This window comes from Salvelinus sp. IW2-2015, linkage group LG19 (genome assembly GCF_002910315.2).
Source record: "Salvelinus sp. IW2-2015 linkage group LG19, ASM291031v2, whole genome shotgun sequence".
In the NCBI taxonomy this organism is placed as follows: domain Eukaryota; kingdom Metazoa; phylum Chordata; class Actinopteri; order Salmoniformes; family Salmonidae; genus Salvelinus; species Salvelinus sp. IW2-2015.
Window position 1 is genome coordinate 23,272,954 of NC_036859.1, and position 17,265 is coordinate 23,290,218.

A 17,265-nucleotide genomic window follows, 5' to 3' on the forward strand; every position below is an offset into this window, starting at 1 on the left:
CAGGATCTTCCCTCACGCCCCTTTTCCTGACGCATTTCAATGGCAATTCCATTGTTTTGGTCGAGTTCGATTAACCTCTTGAATATTTCTTGCTCATTTGCCGCTACGCAATCGCTAAATAAAAGGAGAATGTCGACGAGAGGTAAAAATGGGTCTGTTTGAAAGGGGATCATATGTTTTTACAAGCAACATGCTGTGAATCCTGTGAAAGAAGTATCATAATGCTGGGAAAGCACCTCTTTCTGACAGAGAGGGGGCTCCCTTTGAATCGCTGGACCTGCCGGAAACAGTTTATTTTAGAGATCAGCTGGGTGAGGGGGATCTTTATACCAGTCTGACAGTTCTCATAGAGGCAGTTAGTAACGGGCTATCTGCCCTTCAGATGAAGAACTCGGGCACATTCCTCAGATTCCTCAATTGTAATGTTGCCCTCCCCCACCCTTTCTGAATATAACATTCAATTTGTTCAGGGTTTTATCTCGGGAGGTTTTACTTGTCAGACTCTGACCCGTCATGACACCTGTTAGAGAAAAGCAAAATAGCCCTAATGAGTTGACCTTTTCTTTTCTCCTGTTTAATGCAGAAGCACACGGCCATCTTCTCCCCTGCAGCTCACACTTTTTTCTTTGCTTACATTAATGGGGTTTGGGTATACACTTGACAGTGAGGACTAGCCTACATGGTGTGTAAGCACACAAGCAATTAAAAATCTACTTCAGAAGTGCTTTAGTTGCCTTTTTAGAATTTGATATTAATTTGATATGAATAAATTTGCCCTATAGGTTACTAGATCCTACTGTGATCATATTAGCAAGGTGTTAACTGAATTGGATTGTGCCCTGAAGTAAATTGATTGCAGTGATGAGTTCATGCCATGGTTGTTGCTGTATCCAATCCCCATGTCTGTCCGTGTATTGGTTCAGCCCGTGGGAGTGTTGAGTTAATCAGATGTTCTACATATCTCCCGAGCAGATGGAGAAAATCGTGTACAAGGGGAAAAAAAGTTGTCATGCCCACACGTTAAAACTCAAAGCGGTCATTGTTCATCTCCCACGTAAAGAATGTGATGAGGTCATGGGAGGAAATATAATTGGACCATGGTGTGGCTTGGGGCCTTCCCCTGGACATTAACACACACCCTACAACAACCCGTAATCCCCCCCCATCCACCAGATATTCCCTGCTACTCACCCCAGGCTGTGCCTCTACTGGGTGTAAGGGGATGGAGGCCCAAATCCCACAGGCAGATCATCCCAGCAAACCCTGTAAAAGGTGAAAATAAGGACACACCTTAAAAGTAGCATGTAGAGGGAGAAGTTTCTAAATGACACCTCGATAATATCAACCCAGAGATTACTTGATAATATATGTATTTTAAATGGCTGATTTAGCTGTTTTCCCCTTGAATGTAAATGGAGCGAAACAACATATACGGACACGATTTTAGGGCTCTGACATTTCTACTCATTTGGCTGAACTAATTATGTTTTTCTAATGATTTTCGGAAATAATTAGGCCTTTTCATAAGCTGAGGGCTTGAAAAAATCTGAATTTTCAGCCATTAGGAAGGGTTACAATCATCACCCAGGTTTTCAAATTAAATTTTATTAGTCACATGATTCATAAACAACTGGTGTAGACTAACAATGAAATGCTTACTTACAGGCCGTTCCCAACAATGCAGAGAAAAAGAGAAATGATAGAAAACTAATAAGAGGAATAAGTACACATTGAGTAACGATATCTTCGCTATATACACAGGGTACCAGTACCAAGTCGATGTGCAGGGGTATGAAGTAATTGAGGTAGATATGTACATATACAGTGCCTTCGGAAAGTATTCAGACCCCTTGACTTTTTCCACATTTTGTTACATTACAGCCTCAAATTCAAAAATGTGTTCAATTGTTTTTTTCCCTCATCAATCTACACACAATACCCCATGATGACACAACTTTTTTTTGTACATTTTTGATAATTTACAGTGGGGAGAACAAGTATTTGATACACTGCCGATTTTGCAGGTTTTCCTACTTACAAAGCATGTAGAGGTCTGTAATTTTTATCATAGGTACACTTCAACTGTGAGACGGAATCTAAAACAAAAATCCAGAAAAATCACATTGTATGATTTTTAAGTAATTAATTTGCATTTTATTGCATGACATAAGTATTTGATCACCTACCAACCAGTAAGAATTCCGGCTCTCACAGATCTGTTGTGCTGCAACGATGTTTGTCCCTCTGGAAGGTTCTCCCATCTCCACAGAGGAGCTCTAAAGTTCTGAGTGAGTGCCCATCAGGTTCTTGGTCACCTCCCTCACCAAGGCCCTTCTCCCCCGATTGCTCAGTTTAGCCTGGCGGCCAGGTCTAGGAAAAGTCTTGGTGGTTCTAAACAGCTTCCATTTAAGAATGATGGAGGTCACTGTGTTCTTGGATCTTCAATGCTACAGACATTTTTTGGTACCCTTCCCCAGATCTGTGCCTCAACACAATCCTGTCTCGGAGCTCTACAGACAATTCCTTCGACCTCATGGCTTGGTTTTTGTGGGACCTGTTTTAACAACCTGTTATTTTTTTTATCCATTTAGAATAAGGCTGTAATGTAACAAAATTTGGAWAAAGTCAATTGGTCTGAATACTTTCCGAAGGCACTGTAGGTAGGGATAAAGTGACTAGGCAACAGAATAGATAATACACAGTAGCAGCGGCGTATGTGATGAATCTGAAGAGTTAGTGCAAAAAGGGTCAATGCATTCCAGGTAGCTATTGCTTAACTATTTAACAAATTATTTAGCAGTCTTATGGCTTGGGTGTAGAAGCTGTTCAGGGTCCTGTTGGTTCCAGACTTTGTGCATCGGTACTGCTTGCTGTGCGGTAGCAGAGAGAACAGTAAACTTGGGTGGCTGGAGCCTTTGACCATTTTTAGGGCCTTCCTCTGACACCGCCTGGTATAGTGGTCCTGGATGGAAGGGAGCTCGGCACCAGTGATACATTACTCATTTTCTATAATACATTTGTCATTAATGCATACATTAGTTTCGCAAGCCAATGCTAACTATTGTTAGTTTTTACCAAAGACTTCCAGTCATTGCACTAACATGTTCATCTGACTCTGGGGAAGTAGATAAAGGGTTTCATTGCCAAAATAAACTGTTGTCAAACATTTTAGGTAGTGTCGTGAGGAGAACTGGCAGAAACCACCTGGCACTGAACATGTTGGAGTCTTCCAACAGCCACAGAACGTCAAGTACAAAATGTTCTGCATGTTGACTTAATGGCAGTGTGTGGGCTTCTTCCTCTTGACTCTAATGTTCTTAAGGAAAGATCTCTTCTGTGTTAAAATAGAATGAATGAGATTGTCTTCGGGAAAAGGTACCATCTGTTTTTCATACGATGTTCACGGCTTATGAGTATAGAAATTGGCTATGCGATTAACAGATTATAAACTCAGATTATGAAGGTCCCAGATCTGTTTGTTGAAAAACTCTGGTCTTGTGAGGTTTGTCTGCTTACAAGTCCAAGCTTGCAGTGATAACACACAACTTGTGTTCTAATGACATGTTAGAGACCATAGGAAACATCAGTGTGGCTTGTCAGAATGTTTGGCAATGTGAATGCGGATTTCACATTTCCTCAAACCAGCCGAATGCATCTTTGAGTGTCGGAATATATGAGCGGAATGTGCATATAATTACATGATTCGTGGAATATTACATTTGACTTTTTCTTTACAGTATGTGATAAAAAGTCCTTGTTTAGTTCTGGCCATTCATGGTTCAACAATTGTAAGCCAGGCACAAATTCTCAGATTCAATCAATGCTTGATTTTTTGAACATGCATGTCTTCTTCTCCAGAACTTTTGAATTGCTGATCAAAGACGATCCTCTTTTTAGAACAGTCATGAGCTTTCATTCACATTTTAACAAGAAATGTCTCCATACACAGCCCCTTTTCCCCCTAACTTGTCTCTGTTCTCCTTCTCGAGTCGTTCTCTTATCAGCCCTCCCCTTTACTGCCCTAGCGGAAGCACATTCCAGCAGAGAGGAAGAGACGAAGCGAAAGGTTTTACTCGGCCCATAATCTGTCCACGAAATTGAGCCCGCGAAGTGAGGAATTTTTGCATGGAGGTCAATGATTGTCGATTTTGTCAACACATTTTTTTTCTATTGCTACATGAGGCTCATTTGATCGAATAGAAGTTCCATAATGGTTAGGTTTTGTTTTTACGGATGCACTGATCTAAGCGGACGCACGTGGCATTTCGACAACTTTGAAAAAGACTACTATCGGAGTTGTGCCTGTTGTCAGAGATAGATGGAGGACTCATCATGMGTATAACCTGTTTTAGCATGGATATTGCCATTGAGGGCTTCCACCATTTTAAAGTAGTCAACTGGATGGAGATTTCCTATGAGTTGGGAGCGGTCAGCCAATTAAAAATAAGAGAATTGACTCATTTTAAATGGAGATGGCCTCAATGACACTCAGATGCTATAATGGCAAAGATAAAAAGATGAGTCTTCTATCTCTGGCCTGTTGTTCACACACACGTATCTGCCCTCTCACTGGCTAGAATGGTCCAATCTGAACTCGCCTCCTCCCGCCTGCCTTTCATCTTTGAGGACATGTATTTACATTGTTAGAGCTGCCACTTGACTATCTTGTCAAATATAAAAGATAATTGATTCCAGACAGTTCACTCTCCACCTCCCCTCCCCCAACCACCATGTCACAGCCTCARTCTACTACAACATGCTTGAGGAGTGGGCAGGTGAACACATGGTTGAAGTCCCCTCCCTTAGTTATCGGCTGTCACTCACAGGAGTTTCTTTTCATTTAAAACATTACTGCGTTTGGAGCTCTAAAATATATTTCAATGGTAGTGTTAAGTCGGTTTTAACCAATACCGATTTATTGCGTATTAGGCTGTAGCATAACTATAGCCTGACAGATATCGGTTGATAGATATTATCGGACAGTATTAGCCTTATACAGAAATATTTGTATCGGTCTTTATTCCACCGATAAAGCGCCCATATTCTATACATAGAATGAACAAATACTTGTGCTCCTTTGCGGTATTAGGGTGCTCTACGAGCTGCTCATTGAACATCATTCAGCCTGTAAGTCATGATGTGAGAGTCAGTGTTCATAGTGGTTTGACGGTGAGTAGCTTGCCACAGCTGTTTTTGAATAAGTAAATAATCAAAATTACACTTCACCAAGCAAGCAGTCCTATCCTCATCATATGCTCACTTGGTTAATGTTAGCTGGCTAGCTAACCAGCAATGTAGTTAGGCTAACTACCTTGCTGGCTAGAAAGAGCCTAAGGGCCTCCCGAGGGGGCGCAGCAGTCTAAGGCAGTGCTAGAGGCGTCACTACCGACCCGGGTTTGATCGCAGGCTGTGTTGCAGCCGGCCGCGGCCAAGAGACCCATGAGGCTGCGCACAATTGGCCCAGCGTCGTCCGGGTTAGGGGAGGGTTTGGCCGGCCGGGATGTCCTTGTCCCATCGCGCTCTAGCGACTCCTTTGGCGCGCCGGTCACATGCACGCTGACATCGGTCGACAGTTGTACGGTGTTTCCTCCGACACATGGGTGCGGCTGGCTTCCGGGTTAAGTGAGCAGTGTGTCAAGAAGCAGTGTGGCTTGGCTGGGTTGTGTTTCAGAGAGCGCATGGCTTGCGACATTCGCCTCTCCTGAATCCATACTGGAGTTGCAGCGATGGGACGAGACTTTAACTACCAATTGTGTATCACAAAATTGGGGAAATAAAGTACTAAATAAATAGAGTAATTAGCTTAGGTAAGTGGCTAGCTAGCAAGCAATCTCAAATCATCAAATCAAAGTTTATTTGTCATGTGCGCTGAATACGCTGAACAGGTGTAGACCTTACAGTGAAATGCTTACTAACAGGCTTTAACCAATAGTGCAAAAAAGGTATTAGGTGAACAATAGGTAGGTAAAGAAATAAAACGACAGTAAAAAGACAGGCTATATACAGTAGCGAAGCTATAAAAGTAGCGGGGCTACATARAGACACCGGTTAGTCAGGCTGATTTGAGGAAGTTTGTAGATATGGTTAAAGTGACTGCATACATGATGAACAGAGAGTAGCAGTAGCGTGAAAGAGGGGTTGGAGGGGGTGGTGGGTGGGACACAATGCGGTTAGCCAATTTGCGGGAGCACTGGTTGGTCGGCCCAATTGCGGSAGTATGTACATGAATGTATAGTTAAAGTGACTATGCATATATGATAAACAGAGAGTAGCAGCAGCGTCAAGAGGGGTTGGGGGGGTGGGGCACACAATGCAAATAGTCCGGGTAGCCATTTGATTACCTGTTCAGGAGTCTTATGGCTTAGGGGTAAAAACTGTTGAGAAGCCTTTTTGTCCTTGACTTGGCACTCCCGTACCGCTTGCCATGCGGTAGTAGAGAGAACAGTCTATGACTAGGGTGGCTGGAGTCTTTGACAATGTTTAGTGCCTTCCTTTGACACCGTCTGGTATAGAGGTCCTGGATGGCAGGCAGCTTTGCCCAGTGATGTACTGGACCATTCGCACTACCCTCTGTAGTGCCTTGCGGTCGGAGGCCGAGCAGTTGCCGTACCAGGCAGTGATGCAACCAGTCAGGATGCTCTCGATGTTGCAGCTGTAGAACRTTTTGAGGATCTGAGGACCCATGCCAAATCTTTTTAGTTTCCTGAGGGGGAATAGGCTTTGTTCTGCCCTCTTCACGACTGTCTTGGTGTGTTTGGACCATTCTAGTTTGTTGGTGATGTGGACACCAAGGTACTTGAAGCTCTCAACCTGCTCCACTACAGCCCCGTCGACGAGAATGGGGGCGTGCTCGGTCGTCCTTTTCCTGTAGTCCACAATAATCTCCTTAGTCTTGGTTACATTGAGGGATAGGTTGTTATTCTGGCTCCACCCGGCCAGGTCTCTGACTTCCTCCCTATAGGCTGTCTTGTCGGTGATCAGTCCTACCACTCTTGTCGTCTGCAAACTTAATGATTGTGTTGGAGTCATGCCTGGCCATGCAGTTGTGGGTGAACAGGGAGTACAGGAGGGGACTGAGCACGCACCCCTGGGGAGCTCCAGTGTCAGCGTGGCATATGTGTTGCTACCTACCCTCACCACCTGGGGGCGGCCCGTCAGGAAGTCCAGGATCCAGTTGCAGAGGGAGGTGTTTAGTCCCAGGATCCTTAGCTTAGTGATGAGCTTTGAGGGTACTATGGTGTTGAACGCTGAGCTGTAGTCAATGAATAGCATTCTCACATAGGTGTTCCTTTTGTCCAGGTGGGAAAGGGCATTGTGGAGTGCAATAGAGATTGCATCATCTGTGTTACTTATGTGTGAATACTGGACTGGTGCCAAAGTCAAGACTCCTTAATACAAAAATAGCATTGTTACTATCTGGGACTATTATGTTAATGGATTAATTTATTTAGTTGACGCAGATCTATCATTCAGGCCATGTGCTTCATTCATGAGATAAGATTGTTAGCTAGTTACCTAGCTAAATTAGAACGTGTGACTAAAACCAGTGTGGCAAGTATTTTCCTGTATTAATGTTTTCAGTCATCAGTGCATGCCATTTGCAGTTGAAATGTATAGCCAATACATTTTGTATTGAATAACTGTAATTTACATTATGGTATCAGTAAAAACTTTGTCTTCATGAACAGCTTGCGTGTGCTTGTCATAACAGACAACATTATGTGATAACAAGGAATCCCATTGYGCAATGAATGGAGGAATGTATAACGCCTCAAACAGCAGACTGTCGACCAATTGTCATGCTGCGTCACGCGGTTGCTAAGCTAATTGTCACGCAATCCCTTCTCGAAGTCAGGGTATCAGTCAAGAAACATGCCCTTTTTCCCTCAAAAGTACTTGAGGTCAAGGTTCCGAAGCTATCTGATATTACAGAAAATAAGTTGTTTGTAATGTTGTACATCTTGTTGACCAAATTCATGCTAATGTTTGTTTTTTTAGCTAGCGCCCAATTGACTCCCATACACTCATTGAAGGATAGCTTTCATTGTCCCAGAATTTCCCAGAATGCAGCGCGTGGTCCATTGACGATGCATGGGAAACATACACAATGGGCGTTAATACGATTCAAATGGAGTTTCCCCATCTCCTCCAAAGAATCTCTGAACAAGCTCTCATTGTAGGTTGCCATAAAGTGTTTCTTTACACTACAATGCTTTACAAGGTAATGTATCTACTCAATACAAAGTGGTGACATTATGAACAGAATATTACAGGATTTCACTGCAGTTTGATCTTGTGAAATGTGCCGTTTCAGATTTACTTTGAGACAGGTTAATTCATTCAGCCCTTGTTTATTAGTGTGCTTGTGGTGCTTCAGCACAAACACTTTGCATTCTTATCCACTGCCATAGATGGGCAAATCTTTAAGATGTACCTAAGAAGGTAAACTGTGTGCTTTTGTATTTATAGAGGATATAGTTGCTTTTTGGTGGTTATGTAAACAAAAATAAAAAGTTKTTTAAATAATGTAGATTTTTATATTTAGTTATGAAATCATAATTTAGAGTACCTCCTTGGAGCACAATTTGTGGGGGGGAAATTAACTACCTCTAAAAGAATATATCTGCAGATGAGATGAGAACTTGTTCTCAACTAGCCTACCTGGTTAAATAAAGGTGAAATAAATAAAATGTATCATAATCGTTGACTTTTGCCTCCCTAGAGAATCGGTATTTGACCCAAACATCCCATATTGGTCGGGCTCTTAGTGTAACAGTTCTAGGGATTGCTTTAGGCTAATTATTGTGTGCAGTTAATTCTTCTGATGCTGATCGTGTCATGGTTTCTATGGAAGAAGTTTTGTTTAATTTAAATCTGACAACTTCCCTAGCCTACCCCCCACTGTTACTAATGTGTAAAACGACAAGATACCTTCCACTGTAAACCAACTTAGTCTTTATCTTATGTCTTTTTAATACTTTTTTATACTTATAGAAGAAAACAAGGGGTTCTCTCAGCCAGCCTTTGTTTGCGCTCTCAACTGTAAATAATGTTGCTTATCAATAAACCAATTGTTTTGTAAGGAAAGCCCGAATTCCTCATGGCTTCGTGCTGTAGACCAGTGGTTCCCCAACGTTTTATAGTCCCATACCCCTTCAAACATTCAACCTCCAGCTGCGTACCCCCTCTAGCACCAGGGTCAGCACACTCTCAAATGTTGTTTTTTGCCATCAGTATAAGCCTGCCACACACGCACTATACGATACATTTATTAAACATGAGTGTGAGTTTTTGTCACATCCCGGGTCATGGGAAGTAACAAAGAGCTCTTATAGGACCAGGGCACAAATAAMCAATAATTTTGCTCTTTATTTAGCCATCTTACATATAAAACCTTATTTGTTCATCAAAAATAGTGAATAACTCGCCACAGGTTAATGAGAAGGGTGTGCTTGAAAGAATGCACATAACTCTGCAACGTTGGGTTGTATTGGAGAGCGTCTGTCTTAAATCATTTTCCACACAGTCTGTGCCTGTATTTAGTTTTCATGCTAGTGAGGGCCGAGAAGCCACTCTCACATAGATACATGGTTGCAAAGGGTATCGGTGACTTTTTGTTGCAAAGGGTATCGCGATTTGCCAAGGCAAGAAACTCTGAGCACAGCCCAATCCAGAAATCTGGCAGTGGCTTCTTTTTTAATTCAATTTTCACAGAACCGCTTGTTGCAATTTCGATGAGGCTCTCTTGTTCAGATATCTGTAAGTGTACTGGAGGCATGGCATGAAAGGGATAACGAATCCAGTTGTTTGTCGTCCATTTCGGGAAAGTACCTGCGTAATTGCGCTCCCAACTCATTCAGGTGCTTCGCTATATCACATTTGACATTGTCTGTAAGCTTGAGTTTATTTGCACACAAAAAATCATACAATGATGGAAAAACCAGTGTGTTGTCCTTGTTAATGCAGACAACTTCTTAATCATAGCCTCAATTTTGTCCCGCACACTGAATATAGTTGCGGAGAGACCCTGTAATCCTAGATTGAGATCATTCAGGRGAGAAAAAACATCACCCAGATAAGCCAGTCGTGTGAGAATCTCGTCATTATGCAAGCGGTCAAACAAGTGAAAATGATGGTCAGTAAAGAACTTTAAGCTCGTCTCTCAATTAATAAAAAAAAGAAACTTGTCAATACTTTGCCCCTTGATAACCAGCGCACTTCTGTATGTTGTAAAAGCGTTACATGGTTGCTGCCCATATCATTGCATAATGCAGAAAATAAATGAGAGTTCAGGGGCCTTGCATCCACCGAGAGGCCACGAGCTTCTCGGTGGATGCTGCAGTGTACCCAAGTGGCGTCTGGAGCAACTTCTTGCACGAGCGGTTCCACTCCACTATGTGTCCCTGTCAAGGCTTTTGCTCTATCAGTACAGATACCAACACATCTTGACCACCAACGTCCATTTGATGTCACAAAGCTGTCCAGTTCTTTAAAAGCATCCTCTCCTGTTGTCCTCATTTCCACTGGTTTGCAGAAGAGGATGTCTTCCTTAATTGACCCCCCCATAAACGTAACGGACATATACCAGGAGGTCTGCCAGGCCCGACACGTCTGACTCATCCAACTGTAACGCATATAATTCACTGGCTTATGCGAAGCAGTAATTGTTTCAGAACATCTCCTGCCATGTCACTGATGCGTTGCGAAACTGCTGAAGTGATGTTGAAGTGATGAAGGCATTGTCTGTATAGTTTTTTGGGGCCTTTTCCCCCAGCATTGTCCCTGCCACATCCGCGGCATCAGGAAGAATTCAGTCATCCGCAATAGTATGGGGCTTGCCTGTCCTAGCCACTCGGTAGCTCACCATATGAGACGCTTCTAATTAATGGTATCTGTTGCTTTTATACATGTCTTACTACTCGAAAGTTGTCTTTATGCCCGCTCAAAAAACTCCCGTGGCTTCTAAATGTCTGTGCAAAGAGTGAAGGTTTCCTCCAAGAGTAACGGTTAATGTGATTGGATGTTAATTATTTGACTAGGCTACCTGTATTTGACATTGTGTTATTTCGCTGAACACTAGATGGTTTAATTTTATTTTTGGCAGTGAAACGAGGCTACTCAGGCAAGAAAAAAAACTCTCCCAAATGTATAGCCCCATTGGAAAATATAAATGTGCTGTTTGAAAATGTGAAGGGGAAAAAATGTCAAAGAATCGTACCCCAGTTCGGGAATACCTGCTCTACGCTATAGTTGTTTTTTTGTCACAAACTAAAATTAGGCAAACTATTAGAATTTTAGCAATAGTTATAGCGGAGCGATTTCTGCGTAGTGCATCTAAGTGCATCAGCTCAATCATAAAAGCGATCATTGCATTAGACTACAATTTTAGTAAAGACTGAAATGTTAGCTATTCCTGCTCACTATTTATGTTTGTTACTGCAGGCCTACATCATCACTGAAATGATGCATTTATAGGGCATAGCTGGCCTTGTGGGTATTACTTTGTACAGTTTTAGCTAATCAGTGAAAGAATGCACCTAGGGCTTGAAAGCTAAAAGTAGGCCTACAGTGACAATCACAGCCACAGTGTACTGTAAAACTCTTTTTGGTTGAAGGTACTAAGAACAAACCTTGGCCACCCAAGACTCTTAATCGGTCCCACACACCAGTAAGATTTGTAAAATGTTTGCTTGCAGAGAGTACTTAGCGCCTGTGAACAATGTCACCAGACTTTGTTAAAATACTCCATTCCAGAAGGTGGCAGTAGCATTGCATTCTTACGCTTAGTTTGGCGATGCGAGTCCCTGTGTATTTTGCTTTGTAGGTATCCAATGTTTGCTAACTAGCTACCTGTGCTAATGTTGTTTTTGTTGTAAAAATCCGTTGTTTATACTAGACAGATGACCACAGCTAGATAACTAGCTAGCAAGATAACGAAGAAAATATTTAATTCACTCTCCATAATCCCATACTGCCAGTGGCTGCCCATAGCCAATTATTCAGCTGGCTAGATAACCTTAGCTAAACCTTTAGAATGTAATTCGCTKATTTTTTCCTTTTTGTTGTCACTCCTGTCGGTTTCCCCACTTGGAGGTTTGTGCTCTCTGATTGACTCAAAGTCAAGTTGTCGGCCACTGAGGAGCATTGCAATTCTACAAGTAGCAATMGCAGATTCGTCGGTACCAGTTCAGTATGCAGCTGGTACATCTTTTGTTCTAGCAAGAGAAGAAATGGCCTCCTACTGTGATAAGTACCTATTGGCAGTCAGATTCTCTTAATGATTTAAACCTTAGCTGCCAAAGAGTAACCATGTCCTTGTTCAAGGCTAAACCATAATTTCCATTGCCCTTTCCTCGTTATCTTCAGGATTTGCCTTGCCTGTGAACTAGACTACTAGTCTAGTGACTGCCTGACCACCTGTATTCACTGTTGAGGCTTCCTTTGTCTCCACTGAGTGGCTCTTCCATGTTGGGTTGACGAGAGGCCCTTTTGTTTGCCTCTGCTTGCCACTTCATTGCTGTGCCAACAGATGCTGTTTGTCTTGTTTACGAGGATGTGGGGTGGTTTTAGAAATTAGATGTCAATGACGGTCTGTTCCCAGTGCGATTCCCCGATGCTCGAGCACTCTTAAGTTTGCTTGTTCACAGAATGTCACATTCAGATGCTTTGGTGTCATGCCTGTGCATCATAATGGAAGTGGCTAGTGGAAAGAGTGGGCAAATTGGTTGTAAAAGGTCAGACAAATGGTTAAGCTTAAAGTTCTTTATGTCTATGACATGTTATGGAAATGTCAACCAGTCAAGTATGCCTGTGTCTCGTTGCTCTTGTGTGTGATTTTAGTTTTTTCCCCATGTTTTAATTAGCAACTTTCTCAGTGTTAAGCTAAACTCTTTTTCTACTTAAATAGATTTGAGGAGAAATTTAACACAATCGAATGGGTATAAGCGCAAGTAAACAACTTTCTATTACTTCCTGCTTTTTTTTTGAATCTTTTGAAAAGATTTCTCTAGAAATCTTGTTAAAGCAGACCTGTTGAAATCCACGCCTAGTTTAGTGACTCACAGGCCAGTTGAGGTAGAATTTGTACATGTCTTATGTTTGAATAGGAGACTCACTGGGCCAAAGCAGGCACTCCAGAACATTTATAGCATACTCGACTATTCACTTTAATCTCAATGTAAACGCATGAATTCATGACAAAACCAGCTCACACCCGACAGGCAGGCAGACAAAGACAGGCAGGCAGAGCAGAGGCAGGCAGGCAGGCAGACGTTCACGCAGGCAGGCAGGCAGGCAGGCAGGCAGACGTTCACGCAGGCAGGCAGACGTTCACGCAGGCAGACGTTCACGCAGGCAGGCAGACGTTCACGCAGGCAGGCGTTCACGCAGGCGGCAGGCAGACGTTCACGCAGGCAGGCAGGCAGACGTTCACGCAGGCAGCAGCAGACGTTCACGCAGGCAGGCAGACGTGCAGGCAGGCAGACAGACGTTCACGCAGGCAGGCAGACGTGCAGGCAGGCAGACAGACGTTCACGCAGGCAGGCGCAGACAGACTTCACGCAGGCAGGCAGACAGACGTTCACGCAGGCAGGCAGGCAGACAGACGTTCACGCAGGCAGGCAGGCAGACAGACGTTCACGCAGCAGGCAGGCAGGAACAGACGTTCACGCAGGCAGGCAGGCAGACAGACGTTCACGCAGGCAGGCAGGCAGGCAGGACAGACGTTCACGCAGGCAGGCAGGCAGCAGACAGCTTCACGCAGGGCAGCAGGCAGACAGACGTTCACGCAGGCAGGCAGGCAGACGGTCACGCGAGGCAGGCAGACGTTCACGCAGGCAGGCAGACGTTCACGCAGGCAGACAGACGTTCACGCAGGCAGACAGACGTTCACGCAGGCAGGCAGACGTTCACGCAGGCAGGCAGACGTTCACGGCAGGCAGCAGACGTCACGCAGGCAGGCAGACGTTCACGCAGGCAGGCAGACGTTCACGCAGGCAGGCAGACGTTCACGGCAGGCAGGGCAGACGTTCACGCAGGCAGGCAGGCAGACAGACGTTCACGGCAGGCAGGCAGGCAGACAGACGTTCACGCAGGCAGGCAGCAGACAGACGTTCCAGCAGGCAGGCAGGCAGACAGACGTTCACGCAGGCAGGCAGGCAGACAGACGTTCACGCAGGCAGGCAGGCAGACAGACGTTCACGCAGGCAGGCAGGCAGACAGACGTTCACGCAGGCAGGCAGGCAGACAGACGTTCACGCAGGCAGGCAGGCAGACAGACGTTCACGCAGGCAGCAGGCAGAGACAGACGTTCACGCAGGCAGGCAGGCAGACAGACGTTCACGCAGGCAGGCAGACGTTCACGCAGGCAGACAGACGTTCAGCGCAGGCAGGCAGACAGACGTTCACGCAGGCAGACAGACGTTCACGCAGGCAGGCAGGCAGACAGACGTTCACGCAGGCAGGCAGGCAGACAGACAGACCTTTAAGATATAATATCACTTTTAAAATACAGAAACGCAGCCAACAAAATGCATCAAACGGCTGTATTTTGAAAGTTGCACATCTTAAACTTGATTGCTGACATGTCAAACATTTCCGGACTATATCAACAATGGGCTAATGAAACAAATATCAAAAGATAATTTTGGGGGTGGAATTGTCCTTTAACAGAGGTCCCTCAAAAGGCAAAGTTCATTGTCATGGTCACTGCAACAACATACACAAAAACTCACTCGGGAGGAAATTAACTGATTCATTTAAATCCTCTATCTTTCCAAACCCTTCTGTAGTTGAGACATCTATATGTTTCAGTAAGTTACATGGCTTCACCTATATTTGCACACGCCACAATGGTTCCTGTATAGATTTTTTATTTTCTTTGCAGATCTGTTTAGAGAGCAAATTCTTTGTTAAACAAACAATTGTACCCCCTGTCGCCGTGTTGAAAGATCATTTCATTTCTTTACACAAAATAAATGACGTCTCCCCATACCATTTCTCCTAGCGCATATAGTCTGGTGTTCATCCCCCTTCAAGTCCTAGCCTGCTCAGACATGCCAAATAGGTTTTGAAAAGACCCTCTAGTATTACTGGAGAGCTTTGGAAATCKTTTTTTGTCTTGGTTTAAACAGACAATGCATCTGGAAAGGCTTGTTGTAAACAGTCTTTAGTGACTGATTAGCTTTTTTGGGTCATTGAGCAACAGCTTAATATTTATCCATGCGTTGTGMAAGAGATTTTTTTTCGTCTTTATTAACTGCGTAGTTGAACAGTTATGGTAGCTTGTATTGTTCACTGTGAACTATGCGCTCATCTTTTGGCTAAAGTATCAAAAATCTCATGTTTCTTTTCTGTTCTTCAGGCAAGGCTTTCGACATCACTTACGTGCGACTCAAGTTCCACACCAGCCGCCCAGAGAGCTTCGCCATCTACAAGCGCACAAGTGAGGATGGACCATGGACGCCTTACCAGTACTACAGTGGCTCCTGTGAGAAGACCTACCAGAAGACCAACAGGGGCTTCATCCGCACCGGACAGGACGAACAACAGGCCCTGTGCACAGACGAGTTCAGCGACATCTCACCCCTGACTGGAGGAAACGTCGCCTTCTCCACCCTTGAAGGCCGGCCCAGTGCTTACAACTTTGACAACAGCCCAGTTCTTCAGGTAAAGAAAACATCTGCTGTTTTATAGCGTTCTAGAGACCTTGACATAGGAACATTGTGTGATGCTTTTGTTCCAGCTCCATATGTATGATCCCAGACTTGTGTCCCTGGGTGGCTGTTTTATTTTGCTTTATTTTTCCAAGGTTGTCTGAGGCACAGAGTATGTAGTGCATCATATATAGGTAGTGTTGAGGCAATCAATGATGTGGAAGAGTAGGTGGACAGAGTAATGATAAGTTAGCCCCTATACTTGAGATATTTTGGCCTGGACATTTGCTGTTGGCAGGCGTGCCCAATGGAAGGGAGTAGCACACTAGTCCAGTTGGGAAAGTGTGAGAGCCTGACCAGTGCCAAGTGCTGCAACATGTTGCTAGGTGACGCCCCCAGATTTCCCACTACAGTACTGATTAAATTTGGCTCTACAGAGGCACAGCTGGAGATGTTTGTTGCACATTGCTTTTAGCAAGTGAGAATTTGTGTGTGTGCTTCCAGACAAAGCACAACGATACTACTAGCCTATAGGGCCGGAGAATTCAAATCAAATTTTATTTGTCACATACACATGGTTAGCAGATGTTAATGCGAGTGTAGCGAAAATTGCCAGGGACCTCACGATACAATATGTATTGCATTTCAATATTGCAGTTTCATGTTTCAAACATATTGCTCATAGTGCTGAAAACATGTTGGCTCACTTAAAAGAAAAAAAGATGTAGAACAATCTATTGGATAAAAAATACCTGAGTTTTTGCACAGGTACAGCCGACTAGCGCTAGCTAATGCTACCTAGCAATAACAACAAAAAAGCTAAACGTTTTTATTTTTATTTTTGATCAGTGTTGATATAATATTGTCAAAAATAATATTATTATATGTAACTGTATCGATTTGTTTTCCTCCCATCACTACTAACCTAGATCAGATTTTTAACCCAAATGACTAACATTTTATAGACTAACCGTTTATAGCCTTTATAGCCGTTTATAACCTACTACTTACTATGTTCATGTAAGAAAGTTGTCTTTATATATAAAGGGTTTATCTTGAGTGCTTTGTTAATTAAAAGTAGTCCGCTGATGCCTGGTAATTTCAGATATATTTTAACGTTATAATTCTTGTTTTTACAAAAACTAGTCAGCTCATGACTCATAGTACGTATTTATCTGCTATTGGTTGTTCATGCTATTTTCTGCCTTTGTAGAATACCCTGGCTTTCAAATGTAATGCTCTATCTCTAGCAAATGAACAAATTTAGCTCTGGCGCCATATACTTCCATATTTGACTTTCTCATGTGACATAGCTATATATACCAAAGCCCAAGACTCTTTTTGGAATGGATACCTTTGAGGCGTCATAGGGCTACATTGCAGGGATAGTTGTATTTGTTAAGTGGACTCTGTAATATTTGAATGTTTAAGATTCCTAAGGATATGGAATATTTTTCGTACAACAACAATCTACCAAAACATTTTAATATTGGGCTAACTCTGTATACAGAAAATATAGCCTACAGGTAAGATAATGAACAGAAAAAAACTTCATCCAGCTGTAGAGTGCATTTGGAAAGTATTTTGACTTTTCCCACATTTTGTTACTTTA

The 17,265-nt window shown here is 43.3% G+C and overlaps 1 protein-coding gene across 1 annotated transcript in view; it reads left to right on the forward strand.

Moving 5' to 3' along the window:
• LOC111979206 (laminin subunit gamma-1) overlaps positions 1-17,265 on the forward strand; it is a 72,391-nt gene that overhangs the window by 33,008 nt on the left and 22,118 nt on the right. The window contains exon 2 of the mRNA XM_024009586.2: positions 15,362-15,666. Within this exon, the coding sequence (XP_023865354.1) occupies positions 15,362-15,666 (305 nt within the window). The remainder of the gene's footprint in view (positions 1-15,361; positions 15,667-17,265) is intronic.